Source organism: Protopterus annectens, chromosome 2.part2, assembly GCF_019279795.1.
Source record: "Protopterus annectens isolate FY-2018-M chromosome 2.part2, PAN1.0, whole genome shotgun sequence".
In the NCBI taxonomy this organism is placed as follows: domain Eukaryota; kingdom Metazoa; phylum Chordata; order Ceratodontiformes; family Protopteridae; genus Protopterus; species Protopterus annectens.
Genome location: NC_056730.1, coordinates 565949299 through 565967317, shown reverse-complemented (window position 1 = coordinate 565967317; position 18019 = coordinate 565949299). Strand labels below are relative to the sequence as shown.

General features: G+C 41.2%; 1 protein-coding gene across 2 annotated transcripts in view; it reads left to right on the top strand.

Annotated features, from left to right (window-relative positions):
* The first annotated feature begins 262 nt into the window (after positions 1-262).
* Positions 263-18019, top strand: part of SH3RF2 (SH3 domain containing ring finger 2) — a 1223737-nt gene continuing 1205980 nt past the window's right edge. The window contains exon 1 of one of the 2 annotated variants that reach the window (XM_044064026.1): positions 263-951. In XM_044064026.1, the coding sequence (XP_043919961.1) occupies positions 577-951 (375 nt within the window). In that variant the 5' untranslated portion in view covers positions 263-576. The remainder of the gene's footprint in view (positions 952-18019) is intronic. The other variant, XM_044064025.1, reaches the window with a different exon arrangement.

Sequence of the window (18019 nt, the reverse complement as noted above, 5' to 3'; positions counted from 1 at the left end):
TAAGCTATACTTTCATTGAAAGTCAGCTTGTTATAAGAATATCATTCCTTGGGGAAATCCTTCAAATATCTTCTCACAGATGAAATAATACTGTTCTGGGATTTGATCAATCAGTTACAGAAGCCATTCATCTCTCTGACTGGCTTTGATGAAATGCTGTTTCAGAAGATGCACGGCTGCAGGAACGCAGCTCACACAGTGCACACACACACACACACACACACACACACACACACACACAGACACATGCACGCACGCACACACAGAGCTTCATCTCTTCAGCAGTGACTAACATTTGCCTCACTGTGTGGGAAGCTTGTTAGTACATTCGGAGGCCTTGGAATATTCACAGTCAGATGCTGCTAAACATTGTGGGCAGAAAAAAAATTACAAACCAGCTGCAGCTTCTCTTTATACAGACAACTAGTTTTAGGAGGTAAATCCACAAGTGTAGTTCCTAGAACCTGAATGCAGCTGTTATTTAAAGAGCTGTCTTCTGTTTCTGTTTTTTTCTTTCCCAGACTAATTACATCATGGTAACCTCGTTAATGTCAGACTTTGGGGTACTGTTGTAAAATGGAAGATTTGGCTTTACTGGAGCTACTAGAATGCCCTATATGTTTTGAAAAGCTTGATGTCACAGCCAAGGTGTTGCCATGCCAACACACATTCTGTAAGTCTTGTCTTCAGAGGATCCAAACAGCTGGGAAAGAGCTAAGGTGTCCGGAATGCAGAACTCTGGTATATGGTGATATTGACGACTTGCCAGCCAACTTGCTGCTTGTTCGTTTACTGGATGGTCTCAGGTACGGGCAGAACAGTATGAGGTCAAACTCGACTCATCGCCACGCAGCATTCCCCTATCAGGATTCGATCAGGAGAGCACGCGATCTAAGGAGTTTACATTCAACACACAGAATAGCCCCAAATGACAGGATTCCTATGGAAGGGGTAAGAATTTTGAAGTGACTTTGTAGAGCGCATTGCATTTTGTAAAACAGAGTCATTGCATGCTTTAAAATGCTAATGTACATCAAGTGCATAAAGAGGCAGAACAATTTAAAGCAGTGTAATAACAGCGTGGGGGAGGTTCAGAAAGATCAATACTTGTGTTTCAGGGACAGAAGTTCTTGCAAGCAAATTGAAAAGTGACTGCATTATGTTAATGAAGCAAACACTGGTGATATATATAATCCATCCAGTGTCAAACATATCCTACATGCTGAGTAGTTTAGAGCAAAACCAGCAGCAGGTCTGATTGATTTAAATGATATTTAAAATTGTGCAATTAATAAACACTTAAAAAATGAGAATATTTCTTGTGTTCTGACTGGGGAGTGGGAGTGCAGGAGCATGCAAACACAAACTGAGCATGAAATGTGGCTCCTTTAAAAACCCACCTATGGAGTCCCTCCACTGCCAACCCCCACCCACCCACGCACACACCTACACACTATAGCACAGAGGCATAGCCTTCAGCTAGTGCCACTGCAGCTCTAGTATCCATGTGCTTCCCGTTAGGCACACAAATTGCAATGTAATCTGTGTCAAGCCAACAAGATTGCTGTCTACAATGCTGGGCTACCCTTCAGAGCCTATTTTGAACTATGCAGTTTAAAATTACGTGATGGCAGAAGTTTCAGTTATGCATATACTCTTTTATCTCCAGAGGTATATTATGGAAGTTCATTTAGTTTTCTTAAGGCAATGGGCAGTTCTCTGACGTATCATGGAAGTGAGAGAGTGAATACGAAGTCTGAGTGATCACAAGCTTTTAAAGAGAATTAAGAGAAAGGGAAAAAAACAGAAACAGGAGGCATGTTTGGCTGTGAATCTCTGATAAAGATATATTTCAGAACTAACGATAATTCCATCAGCAGTGTTATGAAATAGAGCATTAAAAGTTCACAAGCAAACAACAGGATTCTCAACCTTTGTGCAAAGCCTGTCTGTGATGCTAGTTAACTTGCAACATGCAGACTGGAGTAACTGAGGTGTGTGTGTGTGTGTGTGTGTGTGTGTGTGTGTGTGTGTGTGTGTGTGTGTGTGTGTGTGTGTGTGTGTGTGTGTGTCTGTGTGTGGTGTGTTTATAGAAAGCAACACAGAGTGCCAATCCAGTGTGAGAAGTGGAAACATGGATATTTTGCTCTTCATGATTGCTGTACATCATTGTACAACATATACAGCTATAAATCTTTTATCTGGACCAAATAAAAACTTTTTAGTGTTAATAATTATTTTTCTGTAATCTAAAATCAAATTTCTATCATCATCATAATTAGACATTATGCAGGGATTCATGTTGTAAAGTATATATGATTTCATATAATTCTAATATCCCCACTAACTCCCAAATGCCCCTTAAATTTATATTAGGGGCTGGGGGGTAGGACATGTGCATGACCTATCAGTAACATATACACTTATTATATTTGGACAGCCTGAGTCTGTAACATGTGAAAGAAATCTGCTGCCAAAAATTGTCCTACATAATTCTTTTATACTGTACCTTACACATTCACCAGCAGCCAAAACCATATCAAACAGAGGTGACTCTCATGCACTGACTGATATGGGATTAGGGCTGGAGATTTTGTCTTAACTTCCATTTGCCTGTGTGGTATTGCTTGAAAAATACTTGTAAATCAGAACCTGTTGGTATTTATTTGGCACCAGTATTTTCTTTATACATATGCATACTACAAAGGATACACTGACTGCATTTTGGAAATTGTATGGTCAGAGAAGAAAAAGGGAGCTTCAGGTTTGAGTGTTATGTATATTGCCTTCTGTTCAAATTAGAATGTACTGTTTATGAAATATTTTACTCATGGCATTACAACAGACAATAGTATTACATTTACACAATTCACCATGACACAGAAATATGGTCCTCCCCACAGCCAGTTAACTTTTATGACTCATCTCATGAAGGGTCAGCCTTTTTGCAGATGTGCTACATTAAGCTATTAAATGGCACTGTGTGATGGATTGCTGTTAGACTGACAAAATGAAAAGGCTGAAATTAACCAAAGTTGGGAAGCATAAATTAAGATAGTAGATGAGTTCATGGTGGCTTACATAGTGGGCCCAATTAAAAAAAAAATTGCTCTCAGTGTAAGTGACCACTTACACTGAGAGCAGGTCTATTGTAATCGGGCCCCCCAGTGTAAGCCTGATTACAGATAGGTAGGCCTTGCACAAAAGTGAGTGAGTTACACTAAGAACAAGTCTTTCAGAATCATGGCAGACTTACACTGAGAGCAATTCTTTTTGAATCTGGCTGAGTAAGTACTTTTCTCTATCTATTTGATAAGCTGTGGAGTTGAATTAACCTGTATTTCCCCTACACCCCATAGGAATTTGTCTGTCCCGTGCATTCTAGAATTCTGTCACTCACGTTTGTTTACTATTGCTACTTGTTCTGTAACCCTTCTTTAAAAAGCTTAAATTTGCTTCCCAGAAATGTTCACATTCTATCCTCAGATGGTATTTTCTTATTCTTCTTTAACTCTCCGTCTCTTTAAAGACGGATGGACACTTGATGTCTATGGCTCTGTTTGAGGTATATAAACATTTTATGAAGTCCCACCCCATTGTTCCCTTGGTTTAAGACAGCAGGTTGCAGGATTTCCTATCCTCTACTTCTGTCATACCTGATGTATACCAAGCACCAAATACCATTACGTTACCTTTCTATGGCCATTCTTTATCCCATGTCTTGGAACATATCAGGCCACCAGAAGCATTCACACTGTTCTGCATACAGACTTACCATTTATCTTGTTTCCATTTGCATCCCAGTATTCTATTAGTATTCATTGCTGCTTTTTCACATTGTTTGCAACTTTTTGTCCTCCAGTATACCCACCATTAGATACCTTTCTACTTTTTACTTACCAGTGTCATGATGACTTTTGTGTTAGTAGGACCAAACCCCAAGTTACAGGAAACCTATATCTTTTTTGAACTCCTGATTTTACAGGTCAGTCTGTACCAGGAACTAGTAGTTTTGTAGACTGCAATAAAATGATACTTGTATAGTACTGGCCTGTTTTTTACCTGCATTAATGGAGAATAGTGTTGTACCATGGCCAAAGAGCCCCTAGCAGATGCCCAGAGTGACCTTCTTGAGTTATGAAGTAGCACTGAGATAGCCATGAAGTCATTGTCTGTCCACATTGTCATGCTAGAACATTTCAACCTGGTCATAAATTTATTATGGTTTAGGATGGTGAATGGTTTAGAAACATTAAGGAAGGATGCTGCAGGGCTGTTTCCTATATCAAGATGAGTTCTCATCATACCTCTCAATTCTCCAGATTTTCACAGAATGCTCAGATGTTTGCCTCATATTTTTGATGTTTCTCATAAAATTTCTGGTTTTCTGGCAAATCATTGAAAACCAAAGCCACTAAATAATAATTGACATTTGAGTCTCATATTTCATAGCCTTCAAAACATGCATGTTAATAGAAAACCTCTTATTCTAGCAACTCTCTATGTTTATAAGATCAGTATTTAACATACGTCTCTGTTTTGGGGTCTTTGCCCCTCCTCCCATTATTTTTGGCTTTGTCCAGATTTCTTCTGCTATGAAGTTAAGAGGTATGGTTTCTTTGTTGTCACAGGCACTGAGCAAGGTAAATTAATGATGTGAACATGGAGAAAGCCGCTGTTGAATGTCTGAGATGGTGGCTATGTTCAAAAGATCACCTGTAAACAATTCTATCAGTTTAGTCACAGAAGTGCACAGATTTGCAGTTACTAAGGTGGGATTCTTTTAAGTTAGGAGATGACTGTGGTTTGCATGGTTGTCTTGGATACCACCTTCTGTTGTATAAATGTGTAATGCAGCATTTCAATAGACCTCGTAACAATTTGTACAGCAAGTTGTTTAATGTAGGTGCTAGCTTGTCAGCTATTATTCCTGGGCCTCTTGGTTTCACAGCTACCTTTAGTTTTTTTTTTTTTTTTTATGAAGGTGTATGAAGGTATGTAAAGGTAAGAAGATGAATTTATTTAGAGTTAAGCTGACAATGATGAATAATCATTCCTGAATGTGAGCAAGGCAGAGGATGACCACACAGATGTTGGACACTGCTTAGTGCAGACAGTAAAATGCATTTATGTATCCCTGTACACTAAGCTCTAAACTGCACTGTCTTAAAGAATTCCCATTACTTCAGGGTACAGCAGTTTTGGAGTTAGTGTAAGTAGCAGGGCTTGGGGAGTTGTGGATGCAGGATTGACTCTCCAGTACAAACAATGCTTTACAGAGTTATATCAACGTTTGACTTTCACTGAATTACTTGACAATTGATTTTTATGTTTAACCTGGTGGACTTCTTTGAGAAGGTAACCAACGCAATGGATGAGAGAAAAATGGTTCGCATTGCCTACCTTGACCTAGCCAAGGTATTTGACACAATACCCCACTTGGGCATTGCTGACAAACTTAAGAGGTTAGATACAAACTCATATGTCACCTATTGGATAGCCTACTAGTTCACAGACAGGACCCAGGAAGTTAGAATTGGGGAGTCCACCTCTACAAAGAGGCCAGTCACAAGTGGAGTTCATCAGGGATCAGTCCTTGGACCACTCCTTTTTGGTATTTACTTCTCTAAAGTCAAGGCCAGTGTCAGTGGTCTCTGGCTGACTAAATATACAGATGACTGCAAATTAAGAGCTGTCATTGAATCGTACACTGACACAAATGTTCTCCAAGAGGGGCTGACGCAGACAAACAACTGGTGTCAGAGTCATGAATTAAAACTAAATGCCAAAAAATGCATAATAGTACCCTTTTGGAAGTCATCCACCCCTTGGTAATTATGATCATGACAACACACTCCTTAGAGCTGACACAGTAGTCAGGGACTTAGGGACACACATAGATAGTAATCTAGCATTTGACCATCATGTGTCTACAGTAGTGAGGAAATCATTCTATGTTGCGCAACCTATAAACAAAGGTGTGGCATCTAAGTCCAGGGAAGTCATTGTCCCACTGTATTTGGCATTCATCAGACCTATCATTGAGTACAATGCCCCGTTGGTATGGCCTAACAAGGCATATCCAACAGTTAGAATGTCTACAGAGGTTCCTCACTAAAAGAATACAGGGCATAAGTAAAATGTCTTATGCATACCATCTCAAGGCCCTATCCTTGTATTCTGTCTCCTACAGGCTTTTGTGGGGAAACTATGCCTGGCATACAGTGCATTGTCAGACCCCACTCTGATGGATCTTCTACAATCCACAAATGGCACCAGAATCACCCATTTTAAACACTTAAACCTTGAATGTGATATAGATAGGACCTGCTGTAGAGCTAGGCATGTATCCCAGAGACTACCCCATCTGTGGAACAGGCTCCCAATCCTTGAGGAGCAGAGTTCCTTCCTAACCCAATTCAAGTGCAGCTTGGACAATTGGATGGGAGAACAGGAAATTCATTCCTAGTTTGACACCTACATCTCTAATGGACACAGGCAACCTGTAAATGCTTCATCTTTCAGGCCCCTGCTTGTAAATGTTTCATCTCCCAAACCCATGCTTACACTAATCAAGGGTATCAGAACTTGTCAGAGATTTGGGATTCATGGCTAGGCTTAAAAAGGCCCTTGTGGTCATTAGCCTAGTAAACACCTATGAACGTATGAAAATGTGTGTAGTTGTTATGTCATACAGCCTTCCAATAAGTTTTTCTTCACCATTTCTACACTCTTTTTTATTAAGCTGCATATTTTTGTCATAGGCAAAAAGGAGTACTTATCATCCAGATGTTTTTCCATGTTACTTCCTCAGACATTGAAAAGGACAACCATCTGTTCCAACTGTATTGGTACCACAGTGAAAACTATAAATCTGATGTCATTTTCATTCATTCCTCAACTCGTGGGTTTGGATTTGAACCCCAGATCCAACTCGGGCACTTTTTTATAACTTAGAATCTGACTCTTGAGCTCCTCCCTTACCTATAATGCCCCTGTCCTCCAGGTTACGTCAGATCTCATTTTCTGTGCTTTTTTGCTACTCGAGTATCCATTGAGGTTGCGAGTGGTTTAAAACTTATTTAGTTTAGTGAAAATTTTTTGATGTTAGTTTCTTTCTTAGACTCTTTCTTACCCTTCTAGTCACAATTTTATTATTTTTATGTTTCATTCGTTCTTTAAATAACTTTATACCCTCTGGTATACCTATCTCTGTACCATTGTTGGTAATTTTTTCTACCTGTTTTTCTATCTTTTTTCTTAACAAAAAAAAAAACTTCTTTTGTTTTCTTTTAAATTTCTGGTATGGCTAAAAAACCTGCTGGTTTTAAAAAAATGCACTTCCTGTGGCATAAGGTCCCTAACTCTGATGCCCACAGGAAGTGTGTTTAGTGCTTAGGCCCTGGTCACTTAGACACCTTGTGTGAATATTTGTGTAGGCTTTAACGCATGAGCTCTAAGTGATTAACAAAGTAAACTCATTTTGAAGGGCCTTCTTCCCCTGTCTGCTGGATCTTCCAAGGAATCAGGGGCTCAAACCTCTACTAAGAAATCTAAGGAGACCAGGGAGGATCGAAAATGCTCTCCTGCCTGGTATCCCACCAGATCTTCTTCTGAACCACCTGCCAAGGCCTTAAAGATGTCAGACCCAAAACCCTTGGATCTGATACAGTCATGCATAACTTCTCTTCAGAGTTGAGCTCCCAGATTCTCCCCAGAGTCTGTTTCTCCAAGACAAAGGTCTCCATTTCTCCACAAGACCCCCAAGAAACTCTCAAGATATCCCTCCACCTCTTCCTCTGTAAGATCTACCCAAAGCCTACCCGAAGCAGAGATGATTAGGACGATGAGAAGCTTCCTCAAGATACAGATTCAGATGGGGATTTTGCCTGCTCCGTCCCCCACTGGATCCATGAGCTACCAACTTGCCTTTCTTTCTTTGATTACTCCTTCTCCAATCTGACCTCCTGTTTTGGAGCCCTTGGATCTGGAGGGAACCAGAGCTGACACATAGGAAATGATGACTTTGTCTTCTTCGAATCTGACAACTTCTGTGATCCTATGACAGATCTCAGAGCTGAAATGGCAGCATCGGGTCCAAGGGAGTTTACTTCAACTCTGAAGCTTTTGGAGATGTCGTTTCCCCTTGGTGCCTTGGCTGTAACCATCTGGGCTCCTTCTCCTCCTCCTTTAAATTGGGGGACCCAGTTGTCTGCTCTGAGAGCTTTAGCTTCAAAGGGATTGCCACTGGTGTCTGAGGATCCCCCTGCATTCAAGCTGGTGGAGAGGGTACTCTATCAGGCAAGAACTGCATCGACCCTACCTTCTTTGGATCCTACCCCTATCTTAACTTCTGTGCCATAGCCTCCTCATCCTCTGCCTCAGGGGCAGCCAGCCCCAAAGTGCTTCCAAATATCTCCACCCATGGAGCTCCCCTTCTCTTCCAATACCTCCCTAGAACACCACACTGAGGAGGTCCCCAAAAGAGATTATGCAAAATGAGGCACCTAGATTCCCTTCAGGAGTCTTTGACAGAGGATACACGACTTTGATGAGTGGGAAGAGCCCCCAAGATCTTCACCCCATTATGTTTTCTTTGGAGACATCCTTGAAGTCCTAAGACAAAAAGGTGGCTGGTCTACCCAAAGCCCTTCCTCAGAGGAGTCTGTGTTTCTGGAAGCCTTCAAGTTTGGCCCATCTATATCTTGGGTGACCCTGTCTGTGGATGACCTCATAGACCATGTTTCCCACAGGGCATTGAAGGAGCCGGATACCATGGAGCCCATCCCAAAAAAGAGTAGACAAAATTCTCAGTGCCCCTTTAGATAAACCTTACTAGACAATAGGTAGCCTGGTAGATGCCATGGTTGTTGCAGCAGCCATAAAAAAGGAGCTAGATGAACAAAGTTCAAATGTCCATCCCCCTAACAAGGGGTCTAGGGCTTTGGACAGATTTGGACGTGGGTGTACACATCAGTGACCTTTGCATTTCAATTGGTGAATTACTTGGCTCATTTTACCAGGTTACAGAAGGACTTACTGAAGAAACTGTGTATCACTGCCCCAGAGTCCATGTCTCAAGAGGAATAGAAGACCTTTTCCTCTAGGATGGCTACCCTGCAGTCTATCTCAAATGTGTCCATGAGGCTAATCTCAAATGCTGCAGAAGGTACATCAGGGGCTGCTGGCTCAGGCATCACCATAAGTAGACATGCCTGCATGTGACTTTGTGACTTTGTGGAACCATTCAAGGTGTCATTCATCAATGCTCAGTTTGATGGATCATCACTTTTTTGCCCTACCATGAAAGACACTCTCTCCCACTGTGAAGAGGACAGAAAGACCTTGTCTGCCATCGGAATGCAATTTTCTACCCCACAAAGGCCCTTTTCCAGAAACAAACATGGAGGTAAGAAATTGTGGTTCCAAAACTCACAAGAACCATTCCAGGATTCACAAGGAACCCCCCCCCCCCCGAGGCAAAATAATTATAATGGAAGACACCACCCACATGGCAGAGAGGGTAGAAGGTCTGCAGAACCAAGGATCTAGAGATTATTTCTCAGACAGATTTTTTTCAGTGCTCCTAAGCAGTTGCCCAATTGTCCCTTTCTGGAGGCAGTTGCAGGGTGCCTATCTTTGCTCCCAAATGCCTGGCTAGTCATTACAAATGACCATTGGGTGCAAAGGATCATATCCAGAGGATATTACATTCCTTTTCCAAAACTCACAACCCAAAGAAAAATCTTCCCAATGTTCTACCCAATCAGAGGGAGTCAGCAGCCCTAGAAATCACAAAGCTGCTAGAAAAAAGGGCCATCAAGAAGGTCCCAGCAGACCAGATAGGATCCAGAATTCAGTTAAGGTTCTTTTTAGTGCCACAAAAGACAAGGGACCTGAAACTGATCTTAGATCTGACATCCCTGAACAAGTCTATAAAGAATTCAAAATTCTGGGTGGTCATGGTACAGTTTATTCAACCCTTTCTCAAGAAAAATGATTGGATGTGCTCTATAGACCTTCAAGATATGTACTACCACATCAAAATGGACAGGCAGTCCCGAATGTTTCTCCACCTCCGACTGGGAGCTAGTCATTATCATTTCAGAGCACTGCCCTTTGGCCTCACCACAGCCCCCAGGATATTCACCAGATCTATGGCAGTAGCAATGGCTCACTTGAGACTGCTTAGATTCAGAGTGTTTCCTTATCTGGATGACTGGCTCCTGACTGCATCAACCAGGCATCTACTTACAGAAGCAAGAAATTATCTGCTTCACCTACCGAACACATTGGGGATCACTATAAACACACAAAAGTCTCAGCTTCACTCAGTCCAAGTGATAGACTTTATAGGGGCACATCTAGACACACACAGTTGTTTAGCCTTCCTACCTCTGAACAGAATTGTGTCTTTAAGGTTACATATCAAACATATTCTAACTATTCCTTTGTCACTAGCAGAATTAGTTCTCAAAGCACTGGGCTTGATGGCTGCATTTATAATGTTGATTCCAACAGCTCGCCTTCACATGAGAATTCTACAATGGACTCTAGCAGTACAATGGTCCTTACACTGATATCCTTTGAGTCAACCCATAAAACTATCTTGAGTGTGCAGAGACTCCCTATCATGGTGGCTTCTTTCAAGAAACATTGAGGAAGGATGTCCATTTCTTCTTCTTCCCCCCCAATGCCACGTTGACCATGGATGCATCCCATTTAGGGGGGGGGGTGGGCATTACCTGGGATGAACTGTTCAAGGCACGTGGTTGAAACAGGAGACCTCTCTGCATATCAGTGTTCTAGAGATGAGAGCAGTACTTCTAGCATTGCAGGCCTTACAGAGCTTTCTTCCTCTAGGGACTATTGCTATAGAAATGGACAACATGTAAGTAGTCTGGTACATCAATAAACATGGGAGAACCAGATCTTACCCCTTTGTCGAGAAGCAATGAGAGTTTGGCAATGGGCAATCTCCTCCAACATCTTTTTACTGGCAATATACATACTGGGGAAATCCAACATTCTCACAGACAGACTCAGCAGAACTATTCTGACACCTCACAAGTGGTTTCTAAATCAGTCTGTGGCAAACAAGATATTCCACAAATGAGGTCTACCTTGCTGTAACCTCTTTGCGTCCCCAACCAGCAACAAATGCAGCAGGTTCTTTGCCCTAATACCTCCTCAGGGACAGCCACTGAGAGACATTCAAGTCCATGTTTGCCCCCCCCCCCCCGTCTCCTTTATGCTTTTCCCCCCTACCTCTTATCCCCATGTTTCTTCAGAAAGCACAAAGGCTGATGAGCAAAGTTATACTCATTGCCCCCTTCTGGCCTCGACAGTTCTGGTTTCCCTTCCTTTGGTCTCATCTGATACATCCTCCCTGGACACTGGACCCAAGTCCAGACCTCCTATTTCATCCATCAGGACGAACTCACCCAGAGCTAACAGGCCTCAAATTGACCGCATGGTTTCTCCATTTTCAATGATGGCTAGGCATTCCAGGCTTTCCTCTCCAGTTAAGAAAATTCTAGTGTGCTCACATAAGGCCTCCATAATGAAAATTTACAAAAGTAAATGGGAAAGCTTTTCTATTTATTTATTTGTTAATTTATTTAACATTTGTTAACCAGGATAGTCTGACTGGACAACAGGTGTCCATTTTCAGCAGAGTCCTGGGGAGAAAAGCTCCATGTGTCTTTGTGTCTTTTCGGCTTTTCCCGGTTAGGGATCGCCACAGCGGAACTCCGGTCCACTAATGATTGGTAGTTAAATTTTATGTGCCGAGTTACCAGCCCTGATGCACAACCTTCAACGAAGGTACACCCATTCACGCATGTGTCCATGCAGAAGACGCTCTAACTGAGAATCGTACCGGACAGCGTCTTACTGCGAGGCGACAATGCTACCGCAGCACCACCACCGTGGAGAAAATCTCCATACAGTTACAAAATAAAAGCATACACTTACAAATTAAATCCAGTAGAAATAAAGAGTAATGACTGATAAGCAGATTACAATGTGAAATGTAATGACAGTTAGGAAGTTTAAGCCGTTAATATTACAAAGTCAAAGTACAAATACGTGAGCATAGCCCATTCCTGGCATGAACATAAAAAAAACATTATGTAAAATATATACAGTAAGCATAAGCAGAGTACAGTATTGCAAGGTATTTACTTAGTAAAAAACAGAATATGCAAAATATATACAGAAGCAGTGGAAGAGCACATTATTTGTATGGTCCATAGACAGAAGGGAATAAACCCCTATAGGTGGATGAGGCTTCATGGAGGTCCATTGCAGTTAAATAAATGGTTGGTGTAGAGGTATATTTTATAGTGGTTCTTGAAAGTGGGCTCATCAGAAACTTCTGGATCCCTTTACCACTCTGATTCCAGGAGTTCTAGACTTCCTTGCATCAATCTTTCAAGATGCAGCAAGCTATTCCACTATCAAAGTTCATCTGGCAGCCATATCCAATTATTATATAGGTGAAAAACCTTCTTCCTTCATTTCTTCCAAATTCTGCAAGGCGTTTCTAAGAGGTACTTATCTACTTAGGCCTCCAGTCAAAGACCCCACTCCTCCATAGGATCTCACTATCATCTTACAAGCCCTAGTGCAGTCACCTTTGAATCTTCTGCCAAAGTGGACCTCAAATTCTTATCTTGGAAAATGGTATTTCTCGTAGCTATAACCTCAGATAGAAGAATTTCAAATTATAAGGACTTTCTTCCAGACCACCTTACCTAATTTTTCAGAAAGACAGATTCACTTTAAGTACAAATCCATCCTTTTTGCCAAAAGTTGCATCAGAACACAATATTAACCAAGTTATCAATTTTCCAGTATTTTTTCCTAACTTCCAAAACAAGGGTGAATATACTCTTCAACTTCTTGATGTGTATAGACAATTATGTTTTATTTGGACAGGACAAAAGTTTTCAGGAACTTTGATCGACTATTTGTTTCTTTTTGCAAAGTAAAGTTGGGAAACCTGCTTCCAAAACAGCATTGGCTAAATGGATAACAGACTGCATTTCTTATGTTTACACTGCTAAAGGTATTACCCCACCTCGCCGTGTGAAAGCACATTCTACTAGGCCAATGTCCACCTCAGCAGCTTTTTGGTCTAGGAGTATCCATTGATGATATTTGTGCAGCTACCTGCTTCCTGGTCAAATATATCTTTGTTACATTACAGTTTAGATATTATATCTAGAAATAGAGCATCCTTTGGTTCTGCAGTGCTCTGGAATATCCTTCCATGACAGCCTCCCAAGATTAATGCAGCTGGGGACTCTGTCCCACAGGTTGAGGAATGAATAGGTTCATATGTTCATAGGTGTTTACTAGTCTAACAACCGCAAGGGCCTTTTTAAGCCTAGCCATGCATCCAAAATCTCTGACAAGTTCTGATACCCTTGATAAGTGTTAGCATGAACCTGGGAGATGAACCATTTACAGGGTACCTCTGTCTGTTTGAGACATAGATGCCAAACCAGGGGATGATTTTCTGGTTTCCCATCCAATTGTTCAAGTTGAAATTGAATTGGGTTAGGGAGGAACTCTGCTTCACATGGACGGGGAGCCTGTTTCATAGATATGGTAGTGGTCTCGGGGATAAACACCTATCTCTCCAGCAGGTCCTATTTATATCACAGGCAAGGTTTAAGTCTTTAGAATTGCTAATCAATCATAGGTCTGATGAATGCCGAATACAGTGAAACAATGACTTTCTTGGACTTAGATGCCATACCTTTGTTTATAAGTTGTGCAACATAGAATGATATCCTCACTGCTGTAGACACATGATGGTCAAAGGCTAGATTACTATCTGTGTGTGCTCCTAAGTCCCTGACTACTGGGTCAACTCTAAGGGGTGTGTTGTGAATATGATAGTTATCAGGGATGGATGAATTCCCAAATGATACTGTTATGCATTTCTTGGCATTTACTTTTAGTCCGTGGCTCTGACATCAGTTGTTTGTCTGTGTCAGTCCCTCCTGGAGAACATTTCTGTCAGTGTGAGATTCAATGACAGCTCCTAATTTGCAATGATCTGCAAATTTAGTCAGCCAGAGACCACTGACATTGGTCTTGACTTCTGCAAAGTAAATGCCGAAAAGGAGCGATCCAAGGAGTGATCCCTGAGGGACTCCACTTGTGACTGGCCTCTTTGTAGAGGTAGACTTCTTGGGTCCTGTCTGTGAGCCAGATGGCTACCACTGGGTGACATATGGGTTTGTACCTAACCTCTTAAGTTTGTCAACAATGCCCGAGTGGGGTATTGTGTCAAATGCCTCGGCCAATTCAAGATAGGCAGTGTGAAAGTTTGCCCTCATCCATTGGTTTGGTGACCTTCTCAAAGAAGTCTACAAGGTTTCATAGGCATGATCTGCCTTATCAAACCCAAACTGGGTTGGTTCCAGTCTCTGAAGGTTTACTGTGTCTCCATTGATCATCTCCATGATAATTCTTTACATAGTTTTACATGTAAGGCTGGTGAGGCATGAATCTGTACTTTCCAGGGTCTGTAGATGGCCCACCATTGCCTTTCTCCATTCATAAGGCATGAAACCTGTTTGGAGGCTAAAGTTAAACAGTAACTTTAAATATAAACTCCCCAATCAGGTGCTTTAAGTGACATGCCTTACTCTGATTTATGAGACAGACAGAGAGAGTTAAATGAGGTCAGGTAGTATAGGTGCTTGCCAAAAAAATGGTATCTGAATATATGGCAGAATTGTACAAACCAGCAGAATATTGCAAATTTGTAATGGAGATTCTCTGAAGTACTGTTAGGCAGACTCGTTTGTGTCATGTATTGTGAAAGTGTGCAGAAAAACACTACTTCATAGGTTCATAGGTTCATAGGTTCATACTAGGCTATCTGCCCGAGGGCATTTATAAGCCTAGCCATAGTTTTGTGGCTTACGCCACCCCTTAGTTTGGAGAAACTATGCCCATTATTTAGCTGTGCCTCTGTCGAGCAGTGACACTGAGGTAACCCCTGGGTTGTATCTGCGATCTCCCATCCATTGGTCAAGATTTCTCTTGAACAAGGCCAGCGAGGTGCTCTGCCTCACATAAACCGGGATTTTGTTCCACAGCATAGGGAGTCTTTGGGTGATGAATCTATCCCTCCAGCACGTCCTATTAATAACCGTGTCGAGGTTTAAGTCACCCACCCTTGTGGCTCTGAGGGATCTAGATTTTTTGAGATGAAGCATATTCATCAAATCTGGGTTTGACATGGCCTTGTATGTCAGGCACAGGTCACCTGTGAGTAAGCGGTACGCAACTGAATATAACTGGAGTTCTTTCAGTCGTGCAGCATAAGACAGATTTTGAGACCCTTTATCCTTTTGGTGAGGAACTTTTGTGGCCTCTCCAGCTGCTGCAAGTGTCGGGTCAGATACATTCCGAATGGGGCATTGTACTCGATCATTGGTCTGATGAGTGATGAGTATAGGGAGACTATGACTTCCTTGATTTAGATGTGAATCCCTTCATGATAAGGTGGGCAATGTAGAAGGTCTTCCTAACTACTTTAGCAATATGAGTGTCAAATGAAAGGCTACTGTCAACCTGGGTTCCCAGGTCCCTAATAACTTCTTCTGTGTTCAGGGATTGCCACCTATATGGTAGCTAGGGTAACCTTATTTTTCCCGAAGGGTATGACTATGCATTTCTTGGCATTTAACTTGAGGCCATGGCTCTGGCACCAGTTATCCATTTCTGTGAGACCCTTCTGAAGGATATCTGTGTCGGATGTGTTCTCAACCACGGCCCAGTTTGCAGTCATCTGCGAACTTTGTCAGCCATAACCCTCCTGTGTTTGCTTGTACTTCAGAAAAGTAGATGCCAAACAAGAGTGGGCCCAGGACTGAGCCCTGTGGGACACCACTTGTGACAGGCTTAGAGTCTGACATGGCGCCAGCAACTCTGACCCTGTGGGTTCTGTCACTCAGCCAGTTTGCAACCCATCTTGTAATGTATGGGTTTACATTTAAGTTGATGAGTTTTTCAATGATACCCGAGTGGGGTATTGTATCGAAAGCCTTTGCCAGGTCTAGGTAGGCTGTATGGACTGCCTTTCCCTCGTCAATGGCCTTGGTGACTGTTTCAAAAAAGTCAACCAAGTTTAAAAGGCATGATCTGCCTTTGACAAAGCCAAACTGGGTTGGATCCAAAGTCTGCAAATTCCCTATGTCTTTATTTATGAGATCCATTATGATCCTTTCCATGGCTTTGCAGATCAGGCTTGTCAAGCTAATGGGACAGTAATTTCCAGGGTCGGTGGAGGCACCGCCTTTGTGGAGTGGGACCACAGTCGCTGTAATATAGAAATGTCATATTAAATAAGACATTAAATGCTGCAGGGTGAATTGAAATAACTACAAAAGGTGGAAGTGAGCTACAACCAGCTGTGAGTGCACCCAAGGAGACAAAAGCAGGATCTTCTTTTGTCACAAGTCATCACATAATGTCAGTGACTGTTGGTTGAAAGATAGACCTGGAAAATACCATAAAAAGTCATATTAAACAAATTTGTACATGTAAGATTGATAAAACGAGTGGGTAGTGGTAAACACAGAATGAGAAAAAAGAAATATAAAAGCAACCATTGTGTATTACAAAATTATGTTGTCCATGCAGACACAATTAATTATTTTTTAACTATGTAAGTGAACTGATGCTTTTTGGACAATTTTCAGTCATTAAACAGGCAACAATGACAAGAGAAAATGGAATCGCCATATAGCAATATCTATATATATATATATATATATATATATATATATATATATATATATATATATATATATGGTTTACTTTTAGATTTTCGAGGCAAACTCCATCGACTGTACTGTTGTTGAACACGGAAGTTCGAAAACGGTAATATCGAACACCAAAAGCCAACCTAGGAATGGGTTTTAACATGGGTTGAGATAGGGGAGAGGTTTGTAGTTCAGCAATAACACTGAACACCTATCTCGACCCATGTTAAACCATTCCTAGGTTGGCTTTTGGTGTTCGATCTTACAGTTGACGGAGTTCGCTTCGAAAATCTAACAGCAAACCATATATATATATATATATATATATATATATATATATATATATATATATAGATATAGATATAGATATAGATACATATCTATATATATAAATTGGTAGTAGGCCACATTGTAGCACTGGAGAGAATTCAAACCTTCAAAAAAATGTCGTAAAGCATCTCACAGATGCTTGCCATTGTCCAATTGAAAATGGGTTATAGGATTTACTCCAACATTCAGAAATCCATTAAGGATTTGAGCCTCAAAACATCAATCATGGCAGCACTTAACAAGCCACATTTTTTGTTTGTGTATCAAAACACAATCCAAGTAACTGCTAATTCACTGCTAGTATTGATGATTCTTAATGGACTGTTATGGTTTCCTGTTAGACTTCTCAAAATCTAATGTCTGAAAAGCAGTACAAAAAAGCAATTTTAAGAATATGAGAAGTCAAGAAGAATTTATTATTACAACACAGCATACATTAGCACATGACTGTAGGTCTGGGAATAGTAGCCAGGCAAAACTGTCTTTAGAACAAGTTTTGGACTCTGATGTACACAGTTAATGTGACTGACAGCATATGGAAATGTCACGCATACCTAATATGAGGTGCCCACTTATAGGAATGCTTAATTCCCACTACAAGACATATGACCATTGATGTACCAAGAAAAATGAGATGATCATTGTCATATATCAAGAAAGATGGACAAGCATGGCTGTATCTTAAGAAAGACAGATGAACGCGCCCATATTATAAGATGGATGACTGAGCTGTGTCGTGCTCATAGAAGGATGGATGATCAGCTCTATACCCCTAGAAAAGTTTATGACCAGATCTATGCCCAAACAAGAACATCTGACCAGTTTTGTACCTGAAGAGGAAAGGATGTCCGCCGTACTCATACATGGATGGATTGACATTCTTCTCCAGAGTCAAA